At 33.2% G+C, this 23,250-nt stretch overlaps 1 protein-coding gene across 1 annotated transcript in view; it reads right to left on the reverse strand.

Annotated features, from left to right (window-relative positions):
- Window positions 1-315: 315 nt before the first annotated feature.
- LOC131946593 (lamin-B2) overlaps window positions 316-23,250 on the reverse strand; it is a 28,354-nt gene continuing 5,419 nt past the window's right edge. The window contains exons 2-11 of the mRNA XM_059307472.1: window positions 20,867-20,972; window positions 20,064-20,213; window positions 15,185-15,355; window positions 13,425-13,550; window positions 12,482-12,702; window positions 11,580-11,796; window positions 10,405-10,506; window positions 9,499-9,615; window positions 8,206-8,301; window positions 316-4,802 (exon numbers count right to left, since the gene is read on the reverse strand). Of these exons, the coding sequence (XP_059163455.1) occupies window positions 4,770-4,802; window positions 8,206-8,301; window positions 9,499-9,615; window positions 10,405-10,506; window positions 11,580-11,796; window positions 12,482-12,702; window positions 13,425-13,550; window positions 15,185-15,355; window positions 20,064-20,213; window positions 20,867-20,972 (1,339 nt within the window). The 3' untranslated portion in view covers window positions 316-4,769. The remainder of the gene's footprint in view (window positions 4,803-8,205; window positions 8,302-9,498; window positions 9,616-10,404; window positions 10,507-11,579; window positions 11,797-12,481; window positions 12,703-13,424; window positions 13,551-15,184; window positions 15,356-20,063; window positions 20,214-20,866; window positions 20,973-23,250) is intronic.

A 23,250-nucleotide genomic window follows, 5' to 3' on the forward strand; every position in this document is an offset into this window, starting at 1 on the left:
AATAAATGCTATAAAAGTTGCAAATCCAGAGAACTTGAAAATAATTTGTTGAGTTTAAGGCTACATTTCTATTTATTTTCATCAAGCCTAAGTTATAACCGGATGTTTCACTTTCGTAAGACAAATATTGATTGAACAGTAACTTAGTGATCGATAACTATTTGTTTACAAAACTTTGCAGATCCAGTTTTTAAATAACAATGCAAATTTAAAACCCCATGACCTAGTTTTCTATTTTTAGCTTACAATGTGTACAATAAAATCAATGGCGGCCTATCCAATAGCAGGATGCCATTGTTTATGTCGCCATTACACGTGAAAATTGTTTTTGCTTTTTTTTTTTATTTTTATTTAGTTACCGAAAATATTATAAACATCAAATCTTAGTAAAGTCCGAAAAAAAACCAGATAGACAGGATTTTATAACCATATTAATTGTAACTACGCTGTGCATGATTTTTAAATGAATTTATACACCTCTCAAATACCTTTGAGACTTTTCTCGCTGGTGTCCATTACTAATGAAAAACTAGGTCGACATGACCTTTTACTACACATTCAAAATTTACAAGTTAACTTTAGTTTAAAATTAAAAATATTTTATTATATTCTTTTGTATAGGGAGCTGTTTTTATTGTGATATGTGTAGGAAAAAAATAGAATTCCGTTCAAACACATCAGGTTAGCGATCAAGGCCAAGATTGTTTTCTTTGTAAAAAATTTCATGATCATTTCTGGGAACAAAAGGTATACATGGTTTCTTTATCACACTTTGCCATTCGCGCCTTGTTTGATATTGTAGATATTTTCGCATTCAAATAGGAAAACAGATGGGTATTTTTAGTGGATTTTGGTGAAATTTTTATTTTTTGGAGAAAATGTTAGAAGCCATTTTTGCTAGAATAATTTTTAAATATTTATACACAGACATGCCTAAAAGAAGGAATTTGAAGCCAAAAAGAGGAACAGAAGCTACTTTAATAAGTCTAAAATAAAAATTAGTCTAATGACAGTAGACTTTTAGTTATATATATAACTAGTCTCTGGGCTACATTTAAATACCGACTAATGTCAGCTTACATTCTTTTTTCTACGAGATTCTATTCTATTTTTAAAAGTTTAACTAATTAAAAATCATGTCTATATTCAGAGTTGCCATCCCACGTAGTGTTACATAAGAATATTCGAGAAAGTTTAGGGGAGATCACTCCTGGTTTATTCAACTTGATTTATTACTTTTCTTTCTTTATTTTTTTCAAAAAAATAAAAAATGGACAAACTTTTGGCAGAATGGTAGGCATGTCTGTATACAAGACTGAAGGTAGCCTGTCGCTTGACCTACTTTTTTACCTTAGTCATGGTAGTGATGGCTGCCGACAATGACCGTACCATGATTCAGTTGTTTCATGGTCATTTCAGACATATATACTTAAAATCAATATTTTAGCGCATAAAAGTAAGCAAAACTTGAATTGCTTTATTTAATATTGTTCTTAACATAATGAAAATATATTCTAAACTATAAAAAATTATAACTTGCTTTCTACCAAACTAATCTTGTATTTGAATGGGGAGAAATCTAGCAGACAACACATTTCTGATGAACGGTGGTGAACGGTCAATACATCACGACAACACTCCTTAATAAACCGGGAGTGATCTCCCCGAAACTTTCTCGAATATTCTAATATAAAATTACGAGGAATGGCAACTCAGGACATAGACAATTTTTGTTATCCATTTTTAATTACTTAAACTTTTTATAATTGAATAGAATCTTGTAAAAAAATGAATTGCACACCAAGTGAAAAGCTTCCCTTTCTAACCTGACTTGAACTCGGATTCGAACTTTAGACTAACGGGTTAGCAGTCCAGCTCTCTACCACTAGACCACTCCGTCCCACACCAAGTGAACGCCTAATAAAATGTGTATAAAAGTGCGGGATATTATTAGTACTTTATAAATTTACATGCGTTTTTTGAGAAATCGGAAATAGCGTAAATTAGTACTTCCAGTCAACGGAAATTACTCAAAATTTGACAGAAGGTAGATAATTAGATCTTTTACTTACGTGTGAAATTTCATGCATGTTATCTAAAATAGTATGCAACTTATAGGCTTTTGAAGAATTCAAAGTAGAAAAAGTACCACTTACGGTTATCGGAAATGCCTCAAAAGTTGATCAGGATCTACGATTTTGATAAAATACTGATATATGAAATTTCATCAACTTAACTGTAACGGTACTCAAGATATCGTGTTTACACACAGACAGAATTGCAAAGTCCAGTTTTTAGACTCGATAAGGCATAAAACGCCAAAACGTTTATATATTTGTATTTATAATTTTTGCCTGATTAAAATAAGTCCTCTATACTCCGGATGTGATGAAGGACTGAGGAGTAAAACGGTGAAAACTGTCAAAATTTCATGTTATTTTTGTGCAGGATTACAATACTTTCTCTATACTTCATATATACGAGAAAGTAAAAAACGAACCCATCATATCACTGAAAATCAGTCATATCATCGTAGCCATTTAAAAACAAACGCAATCTTTCACATATTTTCTAGGCTATCAATTAAAGTGGATAAATAAAATTGGTATCAAATCAAAGGTAAATAAATGTAGTTTTTAATTATTTAAGTAATCTTTAACAATAATAAGTTTAAATCTTAGGCGACTACTGTTATTAAAATGTATCCATTTTTTTTCCTAGGCATATAAACAAAAATATTATTTGACATATTACTTGACAAACAACATATTACTGAGCTTTAGTTAAGCTTTAAAACCATACCATTTTTAAAAAATATTATAAGATTAATTTGTTTGAGAGAGCGATGTGATCGAAAGAAGTGAAAAAGTAATGAAAATGAGCAGAAATCTTGATTTTCTGCAAATTGGAGTACCTACAAATACTATTTTTCATTACATTTCTAAGTGAGCAATGAAGTTTAAAATCAAAGGCATAGTAGCAGTAACACTTGGATATTTTAACAGATGCCAGCGGGGTTTATGCCATATTAATGTTTTATAATAAACAGCAATCTTTGCAGTGCATGTCTAATTAATTAACAAGATGAACTATCAAATCAATGTGGGCAAGTTAATGTACCAGTTCTTATAAACGGTTCCCAGAAAGATGCGCCATAAAAAAAAAAGCATCTGAAAAAGTGCAAAAAAAAAAAAAAAAAAAAAACGCAACAGAAAAAAGCACAGACAGAAAAATGAAAATTCATTTACATGTTACATCTCTTGCAACATCTCTCTGACTCAATTACACACTATTTTAACACTACAAGGTTTGTGTCACCCAACCAAAGCATGTACTGAACAGCAAAATGGGCAGCATGTAGCCTATATAACAGAAGAGCTATGATTGTTGATATTATTTTGCATTCAATTGGTAAACATTTTCAGAAAAAACCTTCCATAACTTTTTTTATAAAGAAACAAAGTTTTATTATAACATCAGGCTTTGACTCAGACTTGTGCCAATAGCGTCTACATTATTAAACTGATTAACTATTTAATGTAGGGCTCAATTGGCTCAGTGAACTAACATTACGCCAAACCAGTATGAAAGTTCGAGTTTTGAAACACTATTAATAAGCTAGAAAAATGGACATGTGCATAATCTATATCTACACAAACACCCAACCGCCAACCCATATATATATATATATATATAGTAGGTAGGTAGGTGCATCATGATGAAAAAAAATTAAATACATCATTATGATGTGTTTTATCAGGGTATGTTGGTGCGAGAGATACAACGAATGCATGTTTGATGACGCGGATGAAAGAGTGAAATTTTGCTATAGGAAAGGGTTGTTATGGTTTGAAGGCTAGGGAGTCCGGACCAGAGAGAATATAAGAGATACTCTGTGTAATGCCCATATGAAGGATCGTTTTGTTTATTTAAATGAGATTACTTAGATTAGTAGTTGAATATATATTGAACAAGAAACAAATAGGCTTTGTGTCAAGTGATTATCGCTGTATGGTTGTGATGTGAATGCTCATGGTAGTGGTATTCTTTAAATAGTAGTAGATCGCGCAAGGTTTAACAACCCTCTCACAGCAGCCCTAAAAATAATGTATGTGTCATCTAGTCCATATAGGTCTTTGTGCTAAAATTTCTTTGTGCATTTTTCTGTGTACGTTATTTTCTGTCGCGCAAATTTTATGGCACTTTTTTTCCATTGCGCATCTTTCTGGTCACCTTCATAAACAAGGTAATGCACTTTTTGATAAAACTAATGGATCTTAAAAATGAATAGGAATATGATAATATGTTAATAAGCACCAACATTACCCTAGGTAAATAATAAAATTCAGGGTTTAATAGTCTTGGGTTCTGAACATAATTCTTTTACAATCTATAGAATTACTACTTAGATACAATATAGGCTACTACTTTACTTAGTAATGTATATGGAGTAAAACTAATACATTTATTATCATGAAAGCAGTACTGTGATTAGACACTTAAACAAAAAAATGACAATTAAAAATATAATTGGATAAAATAATATGTTATCATTTAGGGCAACCCTATCGCTTTTAGATTTACAATGAAAATTACACTAAAATTTTGATTAAAGGTATTAACTTACAACAAAAAACCAGTAACAGGTATGACTACATGATAATCAGTTTACTTGATGCAGATTTACTAAAACATTTTATGGAATCTTGAATTTACTGGCATTAAAATTTAACTTGTAAATGATGAATAGCTGACTTCTGATACAATGCTCACATGACATGGCAATTATCTTTATCATGATGCTGTGAAAGTAATGTATGAAAATATTACAATTAAGACATTCAGTATTGCACTTTTTTTTTTGAAAGAAACAAATACAACATAAATACAATTTGAAATGACTAAATAAAAGGTGAGAGGATTAGATTGTTCCACGCTGACAGGGATGTGACCAGACCACGAAAGAAAATGGACATTTTTTCTGACGGGACTCCTGCTCTAAAGCAATATCACTCCATTACTGGCTAGTCAAGATTATGGAGTTAAAGCGATGCTCCCTAATATATTATACATTTTATTTCTGTCAAGCTATTCAGGTGATCAACTAGTTCCAGAAAATAAAACACAGAATGTTAACAAAACAGGCTAGAAAAACAAGTTTTACTTCAATATGGTGCTTTAATCAAAATGTTTTAAAAGGCAGGAAGTAACCTGTTTTGAATATTAGCAGGCGTGCCAGTTCTCTGGGATATCCCAGATTTCTGGATTCGAGAATCATATTTTTTTGTGCCTTTCTGGATTTGCAAGATTTGAGTTTGAAAATCTCCGGGTTTGCAGTTAAAAAAATAAAAAATTAAGATCGTTTTAAGCTTGAAAATTTTGGCACTGTAATAATTTTTTTTTTATCGTCAAGACTCCCGCTAATGGCCCTTTCCGCCTTTTGCGCATGCATTGACGGTACATATCCACCTGTATAAATGTCAATTCTAGGTTTACACAGAAGTGGATATGTACCGACGACGCATGTGCAAAAGGCGAAAAGGGCCATTTTCAAACTCAAATCTTGCGAATCCGGAAAGGGAAAAAATATGATTCTCGAATCCGGAAATCCGGTATATCCCGGAGAAGTGGCACCCCTGCATATGTCATAACATGAACAACTGCTATTTCAGATAGCTGATGATGTCACTTTATCTCCCCCGCCCCCCAAAACCCCAACATGTTGTATGAACTTGTGGGCCAACTTGGGGTCACAGATTAAAGAAAGCCCTATTTACTCCAGATGTTACAATTTTTTTTAATCTCCCCTCCCCATGAAATAATTGTAGTTGACCCATACGCATTTGACATTGTTGGTGACTTCACTAGTCTTTAATTTTTTTAAATGACGCTGGCTTACATTTCTTTTTTTTAAATCTGTGTTTCTCCCAAAATTCAGTATCACTGGCTAAACGTCAAAATAGTCTGCTGGAAGTTGGTGATAATATTAAACAAGACTATACTCGCGTGCGATCCTAGTCCTTTAAGAAAGTTTATTGAGGTCTATCTCTAGACTACATGGAGAGTTCAAATAAGCCCAAAAAAAATCACCTGTAGCCGTAACTTAATTTTGATTAAACCAATCCTGAAAAAAACACCAATGAAAAAAATGACGTCACGCCAGAGGCGTAGCGACCTTTCCCGGCACCCCCCCCCCCTCCTCAAGATTTCAATTTGCACACCCCCCTCAAACTTTCGATTTGCAACCCCTCAAGATTTTGATTTGCACCACCCCACCCCCCTCAACCTTTCAATTTATTTTTCCAACCCATTTTGGCGCCCCCTAAGGTCAGCGCCCAGGGACATATGTCCCCCCCCGCTACTGTGTCACGCCAATGTTGGGTAACACTAAGCTAGCATAGCAGTAGATGTACCATGTACGCTGGCGTGATAGGTGGAAAACGGATCAATGGTAAAATAGTCTCGAGAACCAGAGAGACTAGTTTTGTGCGTCAAAACTAGATCACGAGACATGGCGAGATTAGCGATTGGATAGGCCTATACCCAGTACAAATCTCGCGATACCCGAAAGGAAAAAAAAAAACAGCTGGAAGCAAGATTTCCCGGATTTTAAAGATATTTTCCGGCTGTTCATCAAAATTCCCGGTTTTCCCGGCTTGGAAATTAAATTTTGAAATTCCTGGTTTCCCGGCTGCGTGGGAACACTGAGAATAGAAAATTTAGCAGTCCAGCTCTTTACCGGTAGGCCACTCCGTCCCCATGCAATGGTACTTAATATGAATATAATGTAGTTTTAGTTTAGGTACATACAGTTAATATCTAGATAGATTATACAGATAAGAAACCAAGCTTGGAAGGCGTAAGTTTCATTTGAAGAACAGGAACACTTTAGATTACTTTTGCCGTATTTTTAAATTGATATTTAACTGAAAATATCAGCGGGAAATTCCAACTGAATAATTTGCTACATGAAAACTTCAGAAATCAGAAGAAATTCAGAATATTGACCTAGGTTTAACCTAAATCTAGTATTGTTGGATCTAGCGTAATCATCCAATTGAAAAGAAATATGCATACTCAATCATCCATTTGAACCTCAGATTGAATCTAATTTCTGTACTGTAGTGTCACTTTGAGTTATGTACCCATTCAGCATACGTCATAGCAGGGACATAGCTATTTAAGATTGACTGTGTCTGCATTATTATTTTTGAGTTCACAAGAGCCACAGTAGCAAGAAGGAGGGCTGGGTTAGTCTAGTCCTCATAGTCTATCAATTATTACAAAATTAATCTGAGGTTGCCAAATTTAGGCTAAAGCTAGACTAACATGCATTCGAGATTAAAGGTAAAGAAACCAAGCTCAGGAGTTGTACGTTTCATGTGAAGAGCAGCAAAATTTTAGATTATTATTTTCTGTATTTTGGAGTTTGAACCCTCGGGCAGATGAGGCTTGTTAGCTGGGGACAGCCACTGTTCAAGGAGAGACAACTCCAAAATCAAACAACTGCTGCCTTGTAGTTTGTTCTTGGTTGGACAAAGGCTATGGAAGCAAATCCAAAAAGAAAAGCAGGCTGAAATCGAAGTCAATGGCCTCAATGGCGCATAACCAGTTGACACGTAACGCTTAATTGTGTTGGAGGCGTGGTCGAGTCGGCAAAAAGCTCATGGTTGATAAATTCGAACAAAGTCTCGAGTTCAAACGTACTGGCAGATAAATCTCGATCCCCTTCAACACTAATAATTAAGAACGAAGAAGAAGAAGAAGAAAACATCAGCGTAATATTTTGACTAAAAGAATTTGCGTTCTGAAAATTTTGGAAATCTGCCAAAATTCTGAATCGTGACCTTCATTTAATTAAAATCTAGCACCGGCAGAACTAGTACAATTGATTGAAAAGAAATGTGCGTATTACATTGTCAGTTTCACCTTATATCTGCACTGTAGGCAAAGCTTAATACTCTAAATAAGAATATGAGGAATGCTCATGTGGGTGGTTTCCATAAAAGTAATTTCGTTTTTTCCTTTTTTAAAACGTAAAAATTCGGCAAACATCTAAACTCTGCGGAAAAATTACTTTTGTGGAGGACAGTTGCAGCTAAAGCGGAAAGTCACATCCCTGCATTTTTAATGTCATAAAAGGATAACTTTACATGAACTTATAAACATTAGGTTATAAGAGTATGAAAACAATTTCATATCCACCTCTAGAGAATCCACTTCATCTCTTGGACCTGCTCGTCTCTGACTATAAGATGAAACACTTCTGATGTTTTTAGACATCGTACAAGTCGCAACCTCCTGTAAAGCAGAATAAAGTAGTTTACTTTTCAGTTTCATTTTAAAACATAAGTTTTTCATACGCCTATTAGATAACTCAAATGCACATGAGGTTTCTCTTACACCATGTTTACACATACATACTTGACCTAATTGTAGTGCTCTGTCCAAACAATGGCACTTATGTGATTACAAAATGTAGCTCAAATATAAAAAAAAATTTAGCACCCGCTTTCAAAATATGTAACCTATCTCTAGAAAAAAGTTACAAAATTACAAAACACTGTCTAATGAAAATTTTTAGTGCCTAATAATTACTATTTTGCATAAAAACCAGTAAGATTTTAATGGAAGCATCCACAGACAAGATGTGATTGACATGGAAAAATAATGTGCTTTTTCTCAATTAGGCCTCTAATTATATATAAATAATCTCTAGGTTACATCTAAATACCGCTTAATGTCAGCTTACATTTAAAAAACTATAGCTTTATTGATTTGACTATTCCTACCTTTCTATCTTCTAGGCCACATGAAAAAATATAAGCCAACAGTCAAAAGAGTTAAAACCTATCTAGTTTAAGTCCTAGTTACTTCTTAGTAGTTACAAGATAGATTTAGTATCTAGAAATGAGCATGTTAGTCTTAATTTTATTGTATTTCTCTCTCTACATATTATTTAAGGCATAATTTAAACCTACAGTTCAACTGCAAATGCCAAAGAAAAAAAACTAACAAACTTTAAGAAGCTTGTCCATGTTATGTATTGGTAGATTTTGTTTTAGATTAGCTTGTACATATTTAAGTAAACAAGGAAACAGAAACGTTTGCCAATGGGGGATTATTGCTTTTCCCAGCTCTTTTTTTCAATTTCGATTTATTAGTTTTCATTATTTTCTTAAAATAAAAAAGGCAGAACAGACGAAAACGGGATGGAGGAACAGGACATGATTATTTGTAAAAAAGCATAACAATTCTGCTTTTGGCAGGATAGTAGGCAAATCTGACAAATACATATATATATCTATATACACATGTCACCTTTTTTTGGAATCTCTGCCCCCTAACCCTAATCTATGCACTCAAGATTCTAAATGTCAAAAGCGTGTGCTTAAAAACTCAAGATCAGTATATTTGTATGCCATCAGCAGTGTGTAAATTATTACATATCTTTCTCAATTATTTCAATACTGCAAAAAATAATAATTTAAAACTAACTCTGTCCTCTGAATCAAGCAATGAAGTTGTCATTTCACCACCGACAAACCACTTTTTTCCTTTCATTACCAAATCACTTGGTGGGTTGTGTGTTTGATCTGAATCAGCACTCCAAAGCTTTAAATAAAACAAGTATTAGGAAACCCTTTTATCAAAGTCTATTAAAAAATTAGAATAAAAACTGTAAAAGTAATTAATTTGCATTCCCTAGGTCAGGGGTCGGCAACCTTTTGAGACAGAAGAGCCAAAAGTTACAATTTTAAAATTTTCAGTTTTTAAAGAGCCACTAACATTTTTCTTTTTCAATAATATGGTATTTGAAAAGGATTTGATTTTTATTTGAAATAAACAGCGTTAAATAGGAACATATTGATTCATAAAAAACACAAATGTTTAGCAGAAAAAGTGTTTAAGTATGACAATACCAAACTACATTAGAAGCCAATAACTTTTTTCCATTCTTTACAGACACCACAGGCTCAGGAGGTGTCTTCCATAGCCAGGCAGGTCTCAACACTGTCAACTCTGACTGACTGGTTTGGGTATTGGTTTGATTACTGCAACGGTCGCTTTTGTCCTTTGGTTCTCACGGGGCTTATCTTCCACCCTACTGAACGCAGGATAAGGAAAACTCATACCCCAAAGTGCAGTACATGGCTCAAACGTGGGAAGATAACTAAAATACTACTTTACTAAGGTAAAATGAATGCATACTGGCATATAGAAGACATCAAAAGAGCTGCATGCCAACCCCTGCCCTAGGTCTAAAAATGTTGATAAATTTTTAAATAAAATCAAATTCAAATCTTATTAGCTGGAAAAAACACCTCTCCTAAACCAATAATCTAAGAACTTGGTAAATAAAATTAAGCTTTACAGATTAAAAAAAACAAAAAAAAAACTTACAGTTATTGACTGCCCAGCTTTGATGACATTTTTAGAAAATTTATGTTTTGTCTCATTATCTCCAGAAACATGCCTGACTTGCCAATGATTTAGTGGAATGTCCTAGAAAACAATTTGATAATATACTCTTTGCTTTTCTAATGTTAAATTTTCAAAAAGTACAACATTTCTTGACTAAATAAACCGGGAGTGATCTCCCCTAAACTTTCTCGAATATCTATAAATATAATTCTCTTCTGGGAGACGCTAGAAAACAAGCTGTAAACGCGCTCCCTACCATCCCCACCCCTACATGGTCTTAGTGAGCTGTGGTTCATGCTGTTTGCCTTCGTGGAGTCGGGTTTAGTGACGGCTGTTAGTTTGAAACTATTTTAAACGTTGGGGGTCGGGGGGGGGGGGGGGGGGGGGGGGGGGGGGTTATGGTCCTTAACGAGCTATTTATAGTGTTTTAATGAAATATTTTCAGTGTCAGCGTTGGTACAGTCGAATCACAAATTATGAATTACTGAAAAGTAGAAAAAACAACAACTAAATAGAGGCGTTCTTATATAAAACAACAAGGGATGGGAACTCGGGATATAGTTATGATTTTTAATCCATTTTAAATACATAAACTTTTTAAAATAAAATAGAATCTCATAGAAAAAAAGTATTGCACACCAAGCAAACGCCGAATAAAGATGTTCATAATGGTGCGCAATATTATTAGTACTTTATAAATTTAGATGCGTTTTTGAGAAATCGGAAATAGCGTAAATTAGTACTTCCCGTCAAGGGAAATTACTCAAAATTTAACAGAAGGTAGAGAATTAGATCTTTTACTTACATGTGAAATTTCATTTATCTATCTGAAATAGTACTCAAGTTATAGGCTTTTGAAAAATTCAAAGTAGAAAAAGTACCACTTCCGGTTATCAGAAATCGCTCAAAAGTTGATACGGATCTACAATTTTGATAAAATACTTATATATGAAATTTCATCAACCTAGCTGTAACGGTACTCAAGTTACCGTGTTTACACACACACACACACGGACAAGATTGCAAAATTATGTTTTTCCGTATCAGTGAGGTGTAAAACGTCGAGATTTGGAAAAATCTCGATTTTTTTTTTTGCACGATTACAATACTTTCTCTATACTACGTTTATACGAGAAAGTAAAAAAGGAAGTCACCTTATCAGTTGTGTTTGTCAATTTAATGAACTTGCCATCTGTGTCCACATCTGATATATCAATACCACAGGTTGATGAAGCTGAGCGACTGTATCCACTTGAAGATGAACGCTGAGTGTACTCTTCAACAGCTTGACTTATATCTACTCTACGTCTTTTCTTACCACTACTTGCAGTACTTGTCATTGATCTGTCTACTGATGCTGATATGTTAAGTCTAAAAATAGTTTTCAAACAGATAAAGGAAACATATGTATGAAAAATTTCAACATTATTAAATAATGACTTCAATACGAATAAACCTTGTGGCTGCGAGGTTCCAGTGTTAGCTAAGAAAACTTAAGTAGCACTCACTGAAACTCCCAGGGATGTGACCAGACCAGGAAAAAGAATTAGGAAATTTTCTTCAGACAAGAACTCAATGTTTTATCTATTTTTTTAATCGCAGTAGAAGCAGTCTCACACCATTACTGTTCTAATTAATCGTTTAATATAGCTAATATTATAAATAAAAGAAGTTTACGTTACTCTAAAATGACATTGTAAGTCTTGTCTAATTGCAATTTAAGGGGATATGCTAAGTTTTTTTTCTATTTTTTTACAGTTTAACATCTAGTCTCTCCTAGAAGAGTTCCTACCCCAATCTATTGAGGCAGTGGGAACCCAGCATCATAGACCAGCAATGTGAGAAAGAGAAACTGAGATGCAGGATGGGAGGGTGGTAGAATTCCAACATGCATATAATTAGAAAGTAGCCAGGGCCTAACAGACTATGGAATGAAATTAGCAGGGCTAAAACTAGATTTAGGCCTAGTTGAAATTTCATATTTATGGGGAAAAATCTTTAGGCCAACAAAAATTAGCCGTAAAACTCATTATTCAAAATATCAAGTAAATTGTACCGTGTTTCCTCAGATTCCAACAGCTTTCTGTAAGCTTCTATTTCTCTGTCAAGCTTTATTTTTATTTCCAACAAATTGGCATATTCTATTTCTATATCTTCAAGTTGCGTTCTTAATAATGATATTTCATCATCCCTTTGTTGCAGCCTTGTTCGAAAATCATCTCTTTCTCTAGCAAGTTGTTTTTCAAGATCTCTTATCCGCTGATCATAGCCTGAATACTTGAGAAAAAATATTTTCAGTAAATCTTACACACCAATCCTCTCAAGGAAAATGAATAGCACAACTTTAACCCAAAAACTGATAATGGTTGGAACTGTATTCAGAATAATGTTTTTAATTTTTAGTTCATTAAAACTATTGCTTTTCTGCGGATAGTGAGTTGTTGTAGGATTACTATGTATACTATGTATAGTATGGTTATACATGTGTAGTAGCGGAAGTCTCATTGATAACAAGATTTTGAAGATACTGACAGAAGCGGGAAATAAGTTTTTATTTACACTGTTTTTTTCCTCAAAATTTCAGGCAATATAATTAGTGAAATTAAAGCTAATTAAAATGCCTCTGTTGTTTAATCGAGCGTTGTTTATAACATAACTATTGAAAAAGAAAGTAGCTCCAGTGACTACGTAGAATTTTTTTTTTTAGCACTTAAAATATAAATTTTATAGAAATAAAATTAGTAGTGTTTCGATTACATAGTGTTATAGTGTTATTTTTATTAATTATTAGTAAATTATTTAGCTATTTTAACCTCATGCATAATAAACTTGGACCAGTTTAGTGTATGATGCTTTTTACTTTTGTAAAAAGTGCAGTGCTTGAATATTGCGCATCTTTCACCTGGCCTTATGGGAGCTAAAATAGTTTGACGCCCAAGCTGGTAAATGGTTAAGAATGTCTCGTAAATTTTGTTTTCAAAAGAAGACGTGATATTTACCTCAGACTTAAGCTTATTAAGCTCAACAGAAAGGTCATCAATAGTTTTTCGAGCCAGAGATAACTCATCCCAGGCAGCACTAGATGATGAATTACTCCTTGCAGCTTGTGCCCTTAAATCCTCTATCTGAAATTAAAGATGACATTTTAAACTTCTATAAAAACAAGGTTACAAAAGATTAAATAAAGCGGGAGTGATCTCCCCTAAAGTTACCAGAAAATTACATTTTAAAAATACAATCGCATAGAAAAAAGTATGGCGCCCCAATTGAACAAAAACAATGTATGTATAAATAGAGCAGAAACTTTCGCTTTTATAACAGAAAAGATTTAATTTCAAAGAGTTGACTCATTTGCTACTAATGCAAGGGGTGCCGTTCTTTTAAACCCTTTGAGCCAGACAGGTCTGTTTTCCGGCTTCAACCATAGGCATATATGTCCGAAAAGCTGGTTTTCCGGCCCGATGATCTAGCGTCATAGTCCTAGTGGCTGGTATACCGTCTTATTAAATATAATTAGCTGCATACTGAATAAAACGACGCATGTCTTTTTAGAGCGGGATTATGATTCTAAAAATAGATTTTGGGGAAAGTGTTTGCATTTCGTAAAACACATTGTCGGTTATTTTATATTATTTTATTATTCGGTTATAATTATTATTAAATAATAGATAAGTTACTCTAGTTTTGTCATTATGTTTAGTAAGTAGTATTGGTATATAAATATTCTATTAGTGCTAACTTTTGTTGTACAAATAATTTTTTTTTTTAAGCAATGCCGCCGAAACGAAAAACTGAGCCACAGCCATCAACTGTGTTCATTTTATATACATTGGTATGTTCATACATTGTAAAAAATTGAAGAATTTCAGAATCTTGCTGAATTGTTGTTTGATACTGAGCCTGGATACCAAATTTGGCTTGATTATCTCAAACGATTCAAAAGTTGTATGATTTTGAAGAAATACATGATGGCGGCCATCCGCCATCTTAGATTTGTAAAAAAAATTAAAAAATTCCCAATTTTGCTGAATTTTTGTTTAACACTGAGCCTTGATATCAAATGTGGTTTGATAATCTCAAACAGTTCAAAAGTTATTGGCAAAGTTAGAAACAGATAAGTTTCAAAATCATACAACTTCGAACAAATCGAACAGCAGTCTGTGCGTCATGTTTTCATTTTCGGTCCACTTCAAAGTCTATAGACGCCTTTATTATAGGGCCTAATATGACATATCATACATATTAATAAACGTCGAGATTTCAGGAATACAGCTCAGGGTTCAAATAAAAAATCGGTTCATTAATAGCCCAAATAACTTAGTTTAACTTTGCGGTCCGATATCTCCGAAAGTATTTAACATATTTTAACCAAGAACCCTGAGCGTTATATGTGTACATTTAATCTATTCTTCTACCAAGTTTCACAGTTGTAGTACGCAAACTCAAAGAGTCTATAGACTCCAAGCAACACCCCCCTTTTAAAAAGGTGAAAAAGCCTCCCCCCTAATCGGCACGTCGCCGCGGGGGGTAAAAAAATGCGATTTAATCTGCGATTTCTTCAACGTCTGAAATAATACAGAAATCAAACTTATACAGTTTAAAAGGTTACTCAATTACGAACAGAATGATGTTTAACATGTTAATATAAACACAATAAAAGCATGCAAAAAAAAAAAGAGTTAAACATGCAAGGGGTAGGGAAAAGTCAATTTGTCCAATTTTCTCGGCAGCGGCATTGGCCTAGCTACTAAAAGCATACCTTGTTATTATAAAGAGTTTCAAGCTCCACTTTAACAGACTGCAAATCATAGTCATGTTGTGCTCTTATCTCACGCAATGCATCCTGTAGTCGTGCCTCATATTCTTGTTCAATTCTTCCATCTACCTCCTCTAGTTGGGTAGTTGTACGAATCCTTGATTCTTCTAATTCCTATAGTAAGAAAGAATAGCTTTTCAAGTTTACCAACTCAATTCCAACAAAACTTATTTCTCATTCCTCCAATCATAAAAAAATGACTCATTTCTATAACATAAGGTGGATTTATCAACATGGTTTGTAAAAAAAAAAAAAAAAAAATGGACAAAATACTTTAAATCACAAAAATGGTCTTTTAAAATAAAACAAGATTTCATGTTCTAATATTTAAAAAAAAAATTGTAGAATAATTGAATTTAAAAAGAGCGTAAATAATTTGTGTATAATACAGAGGAAAATTAGTGCTTTATAAAGGCAACATTATTTAATTGCAAGTTAATTAATGTCCGACTTTAGTGGCATTTTTAAGTCGTAATGCTTTATCAAGGCTAGACCAGCATGAAAAATTAGAAATCTAGTAGAAGTGGTCAAAATTTTTATCACTGGTTGCACTGGTGAATGATAAAGAAATCAAGATAAATAAATTCTTATGGTGTTTCAATAAATTGGAAAAAACTTAATGAAAGTAATTTCCGTCTAAGATCTTGTACTTGTATGGAAATTCTATTCACCTAAATTAAACAGCACTTAAGTTATCAAGGTCTAACAAAATAGAGTACTACAGTCTGTTAGTCGACTGTTATAATAATAATGTTAATAAAATCCTGCCACTTTATATAATACTTAGGGAGGTAAACAGAATTTGACAGCAAATGGCATATTTGATATTCGCTGTTCATAAAGTAAATTAGACATCATTTGACTTTTTTTTCACTAATAGATAGATCTATGTCTTTGGAAGCTTTGTGGGCTATATATATATAAATATATAGATGTGGATGCTATGCTTTATGATTTTTAAAGTGTAATTTTGAATGAAGAATTTTATGAGCTGTAAGCAAGAGAACAAAAACTGGTATGCTCAAATTGAAAATTATCCCCACTATAAGTTAGGCCTATGGTTGATTTGGTGCAAGCAAATGTTGCCAAGCCAGGCTGCTGATTCGATAGTTTGAATTCGGGTGAAGTCAGTAGAGCGTCCCTGAGTCTACACAGCTCTGTTGCAGATGCGTAATGACCCTTCCCTGGGCCGTGGACAAACTTTGAATTTGGTGCCCCCCTCGGGAGCAAAGAATTTACACCCCCCCCCCCCCCCAAAGTATTTATAATGCAAACATGTAGCTAAAATGACGTTTTAATTTGTTTTTCCACCCCTTTCTAACGCACCCGGGGACATATGTACCCCCCCTCCCTGCTATGCCTCTGCTCTGTTGGGTACCTATGTTACCCCCCCCCCTACTATGCCTCTGCTCTGTTGGGTACCTATGTTAAGGAAAACAAATGCGGCTGGGCAGAGTGCTGACCACACTATCCCTTCATATCCTTGAAACAGATGAACTTCTACTTTATCTGCCCCATGTGTTTTGGGCACGAAAGATAAATTAGTTTTATTACATAAACCTCTTTATTGCTAACAAAACAGGAAAAAAATTATGACTGGATGACATCAGGGACAATACAGTCTTTTGCACTTTCAGAATGCATTAGAGCACAAGACGGATGGCAAGACATTGGGGAGAGACAACCAACAAGCCCAACAACTGTCCGCCAGCCAGCAATTTTTTTATGGAGTGTGTGTGTGTCAAATACTCAAGATGTAGAGCAAGGAGGATTTTTATTAGTAAAAAAACTCCAAATAATCAAATTAAAATTAGATATTTTTTTAAAGTGCTTTTAGAATGTGCTTGCACGATCTCGTGTCATAGGCCTCATGGTAGGCGCAAACATGAAAAGTAGGTGAGGTAAAAGAAGTACAATGAAAACAGCATTTCACAACACATTTCTGTTTCATACTTAATATAGAGAAACAAATAGTCTAGTTCAGCACAAAAGCTTTCTGGTTGTTATAAAAGGAAAAAAAAAAAAATGGAAAAGTTACATCTCTCCTAGAGATAATTCTATAATGTTGGTAAACTTATATGTAAATATAAATGTCACATTATCAAGCCAAATTTTCCCCCCACCCAGATCGTAATTAATAGCTAGACAGCAACACAACAGAAAATAGATTGAAAATTGAGAGTATAGTTTTCATGCGTAACCACCCTTTTAAAAAAATAACATTTTGTATATATAGTTGTAGCAAATTCACACTGCCACAGTAAGTTTACACCACATTGACTACTACCAACCCCAGACAGAGGCTAGTTACTGAGTGAACAGCATCTATATATACAATTTTCTTCATGGAGACCATAGGAAACACCACGCAGCTTAGCCACCACCCTCATCCCCACCTGTCAGGTGAGCTGTGGTTCACCCAGAATGTTTACAATAGTAGAGCCGGTTTGAATAAGTGACGGCTATAAGGGGCAAATAATTTAGTTTTTAAAAGATTTGAAATGTTTACAATAGTAGAGCAGGTTTGAATAAGTGACGGCTATTAGGGGCAAATAATTTAGTTTTTAAAAGATTTGAAACAAAGGGGAGATAAGTTCTGCTTGATATTTTCATTGTCGCCTGTAAATGTCTGCTTTCACTGGGCGTGGTGTGGCAGGCAGGAGGGTGGGGTAGTGTGGAATTCATTAATTATGAGCAGGTCAGCTCCTTCTATAAACCAGCGAAACAGTCATAAAACAGGGGAGAAAGATGCAACCATTTGAATATGGGTAGCAGACATGCCTGCCATCCCACCAAAAGCGACTTTTTTCAGCTTTTTCATAAAAATCGTGTCCAGTTCCCCCATTCTGTTTTTGTCAAAGTTTGTTCCATCTTTTGAAAAAAAAGAAGAAAGGGATTATCTCCCTTTTGCAAAGGGATTATCTCCCATTACTGTTTCCTTACAGTATTTATAAGTATCATCTACTAATAGATAAGGTGGACAATCTACCTTCTGAATGTTCTTTTTAGTATTTGCCATTGAATTGTAGATTTAAATAATGCCTTAAATAACATGGAGGGAGAAAAATACAATAAAATCATGACAACATTAATTTCTAGATCTAGATACAGATCTGTATTGTAAGTAATAGTAACAACTAAGAAGTAACTAGGACTTTTACAAGGTAGATTTAGATTTTAACTCTTAACTTATATTTTATATTACATATGAAGTCTTCAGCATTTGTTGTTCATATAGCCTAGAATATTGCAAGACATAGCAAGGCAGGAATGATCAAATCAATAATGTTATGTCTAAGGGATAGTTTTTATTAGGGGTTCTCAGGTTAATGGTTAACTTTTTTTAAAAACGCAAGCTGACATTAAGCAGTATTTGAATATAGCCTAGAGACTTGTTATATATAACTAGAAGCCTACTAAAGTCATTAGATTTATTTTAAATTATTTTTATTTTGACTTAGTAAAGTAGCATCCATGGTATGTTCCTCTTTTTGGCTTCAAATTCCCTTTTTAAAATCTACAATTTGATAACAAATGCCAGAAATCCTTTAAAAAATTTGTGTTAACTTTTAAAGACGCTTAACCATTGATGACCCTTAACGCTCGAAACCCATGATGGCCTGTAACGCCCGCTTACAAAACGCATAGAAAAACTAAATTTGTTTCAATAAAATTTGGCCTACAAATCCTAATTTTTAACTAAACAGGAAATTGGATAGTTTCAGCATCCTTTACCAGTCTTCTAATAAATTAAGTTGACTTCGGAAAATGACCTGTTCTGGATTTTCTCTGACATTTTTTATTTTTATACTGTACTTGTACTGAATATAATATTTTCTATGTAATACTGTTGGAAAGCCAGGTTTATTTCCAACATTAAGCAGTAGTTTTTATCTTAATTTTCAATTTAATGTAGACTAAAACAAATATTTTGTGAAAGTGTTCACTTGATCATACAGAGTTATGCTCCTTACATTGGGATGTCAAGGGTGGTGTTTTGGTAGAATGAATGGGTCATTAATGGTTAATACTATTCAGAGTTCAACAGCTAACTTTTAAAACTTTTCACATAATCTATTCTACATATTGTGGAATATTCTATTCATTTGTTGTTTTTTTACACAATTTTTTTTTTGTAAATAAGTGGAACAAGTCAGTTTTTAGCATGATAATTGGCATGTCTGATTTATAAAAATGGTGAACAGAAAGATATGCAACGAAAAACTGCACACAAATAAGTGTGTGAGAGAATTTATTTTCTTTTATTCTATCATTTATAGACATTAGCAAAAAATGACTTTATGTATATTGTAGCAAAATAAAACATTCTCACACAAAATATGACATAATTAAACCCTATAAGTATTGTTTATATTAATATGCACAATTTCTGGGAACCTATAAACATATTACTTTACCCTGCATGCGCAGTATTTAATGAAATTTATGCTAAGATGTCAAATAGTGAGATGTCTTTGGATAGTCTCCATTCCTTATGAAAAAGACTTAGAATTTTTTTATTAGATTACTATAAATGTCACATGTTCTTTAAAAACAAATAATCAAGTCTAATAATCATGTTTTTAAAATATTGAATAAAGCTTTCTAGACTAATCATGGTTGGGTCCATCACTAATTTTCAGACTTGATGATTCAATCTACATTCATTTCAATTTACAATTTTATGCCACAAGTCGTGGGACCAAAATAATATAATTGGCGGTCGTCACTTTATGGGATTCATAAAAATATTATTTTAACTACATTTTATTATAATAAAGGAAAAAAATAACCTCAAAGATGTCACAGCTTTCAAACTTACTTGCTCGTAAACTTGACTTTTAAAATGAAGATCTTCCTTCAATGTTTTAACTCTATTCTCAAGATCAACCCTTAGTAAAGTCTCATCTTCCAATTGCTTTTTAGCTGTTGCAAACTGTAGATCAATTCTGCTTAACTCCGCCTTTAAATTCTAAGGGGGGTGGTGGTGGAGAGAGATAGAAGAAGAGTAGACTTCAATTTCTAATAAATGCATATAAAAACTATACACAAGCTAACCAGTTTTCTTCAATAAAGAAAACCACATGAAAATTCAGTTTAAGTTTTAATTAACGTAATAAAGCGGGAGTGATCTCCCCCTAAACTTTCTCAAATATTCTTAAATAACATTACGGGGGATGCCAACTCGAGTTCTAGACATGATTTTAATCCATTTTTAATTACTTTTGAAAATAGAATAGAATCTACTAGAAAAAAAATTGTCCACAAAGTGGAAGACAAACATTATCTGTATAATAGTGCTGAATATTAGCACATTATAAATTCATATTAGTTTGGGTTTTTTTGAGAAATTTGTAACGTAAATTACTTTTTCTGATCAATGGAAATTAAACTGACAGAATTGCAAAACCCAGTTTTTCCAACTAGATTACGCATAAAACTCCTAAATTTTGATAAATCTGGACTTGCTATTTTTGCCCCATCAAATACTTAGTATATGATAAAGTACTGAGGTATTAAACAGTGAAAACTGTCATAATTTCATGTGATTATTGTGCATGATTACAATACTTATTGTATACTCTGTATACGATATAGTAAAAATGCAAAAAATAAAAAACTTACCTGGTTTTCTTTTTCAAGTTCCCTAGACTGAAATTCTGCCAATTGTCTCTCTAAAGTTTGGACTCGTCTTTCTAAGGCACTAGCATCACGGTCTCGTTTATTAAATCTAAAAAACAACAGTGTACACTCACTGATATACTTTAAAATTGTAAATGTTTAAGGATAGACACAACATAAAGAAATTTTTTAAAATTTAACATGATTCAGTGTGTTTAATAGATTCATATATCAATAGTTGTTAACCTGTGGACAAAAATAATATATAGCTGCCGATAGCAGTACTGGTTGCCATGGAAACCATGAAAAGATTTGAAAACTAACATCTTTTCAAACCTCTGTAACTATAAAGAAATTTTTAAAATCTTTTTACACATTTAGATTTCTCAAACCAAACTATATATTTCTATTTCTATGTTTATTCATTGCAATAGCTTGTGTTAAATTTTTAATAAAAATTTTTACTTACAACTATGTACAAAAATTAGGGGGTGGTGGTACTTTAATATCAAAATTTCTTAAAGGGGTCATCCATTTATGACGTCCATGAAAATCTGGGATTTTAGACCCCCCCCCCCCAAATTTAGTTGACCCCTAAATACGTGCTGCAAAATTACTAGTTCATTTACATGCAATGTGTACATTAACAAACAATGTAATAAAGGGATTTTATATTTTCGGTGACATCTATTACTAGGCCTAAGTAATTGGGAGTTAACTTTTCCAAGATGTCCGTAAATCTACTGCCTGTAAACTTACCGTGTGAATGTGCTAAGACTATCAATTGCTCTCTATTGAAAGAGTGATCGCACATGGACGCTGTGTACCCAACCTCTCGATTTTAAAGGCTTTTTAAACCCACTTTTTGTTAGAGTCAGAGATTGCAGGCAGTCCATGCATTTTTTTATAAATTGAAGCTGCTGTAGACTGATGTTTTTACTATCATTTGTGGCTGTCTAGCAATCAACGTATATCTAGGTTCGGATGAATTAATTCGGCATATCAATGTGACATCATTATATTACTTTTGCTCAACTTTTGCATGTGTTTTCATAACAAACCACCTCGTGGTCGTGAAACACCTGACCAAGCGAGTACATTATACACGCGATGATATTTAAATATCTAATTGTAACATGATTTTTAATTGAAAAAAAAAAATGACTAGATCTACATCATCTTAGGCTTTGACACAAAATAATGATGTCGGTCTGCTATGATTTAGATACAATTGTTTGAAATGTTTAAAATAAACTTGAAATACCCTGCAGACATGCCTACCCCTGTCAGCCAAGAGTAGGAACAGTCATCCCTAAAAAGAGGAATGTGAAGCCAAAAAGAGGAACATACGCATGGACATTACTTTACAAAGTCAAAATTTTAAATAATTAAAAATTAGTCAAATGACATTAGTAGGCTTCTAGTAATATATAACTAGTCTCTAGGCTACATTTCTTCCTCATTCTTAATTTTTAGTGGTGGAAGGGATCGAGCCTTATCTACCGCAGGGTTCCAACTCGACTTTTTTCAAATTTATCGACCACGAGCTGTAGCTATTGACGCACCCACCAGTTATTCAGAGCTATTTTGAGCTTAAAATTTCAAATAGGTATAATTCAAACTGTGGTTGTATGAAAGCACTGCAGGTTCAAAAATAGGGGAGGGTCCCATGTTCCACTTTTGTTTTAAAAAATTCTACCCATATCTTATTTATGCTTCCATATGATAAAAAAAAATTTCTCGAAAGCTTAAACAAATTCTACCATGTAGTCAGAGGCGTATCCAGGTTTTCGTTGTAGGGGGAGCGAAATGAGCAAAAAAAGGCGCCAAATTTTTAGCACGTTCTATATACATGTATTATATATATATATATATATATATATATATATATATATATATATATATATATATATATATATATATATATATATATATATATATATATATATATATATATATATATATATATATATATATATATATAAAGTTTCCAAAAAGGCGCCACTTGGCTGAAAATGGCCAGAGGGGGAGCAGCCGCTCCCCCTGCGTACGCTACTGCATGTAGTAATTTACATGCTATGATCATTTTAGTGCACACTAAAAAAAATGTAATCACAGAAATTTTTAAAATCCTGTGTTAAAAAATGCACCCTTTTTAATAGGAAAAAAATATAACTTTTTAACCATCAGAGCTACATCAAATGGGAAAACCGCTCTGTGATTCAACTTTTTTGCTTCTTTAACCTGCAGTCATTTTATTGCAATCAAACCATTTTTAAAATTCTATCCTAGTACCTATTCTAATCAACGATAATAACAACCTAAAACACCAATTTTATGGAAGTCTATTATCAGAGATCAGTATCTAAAAATCACTCAAAATCTAT

The sequence above is a fragment of the Physella acuta genome, unplaced genomic scaffold, assembly GCF_028476545.2.
Source record: "Physella acuta isolate Inbredline_101_S28 unplaced genomic scaffold, ASM2847654v3 ptg000565l, whole genome shotgun sequence".
Taxonomy (NCBI): domain Eukaryota; kingdom Metazoa; phylum Mollusca; class Gastropoda; family Physidae; genus Physella; species Physella acuta.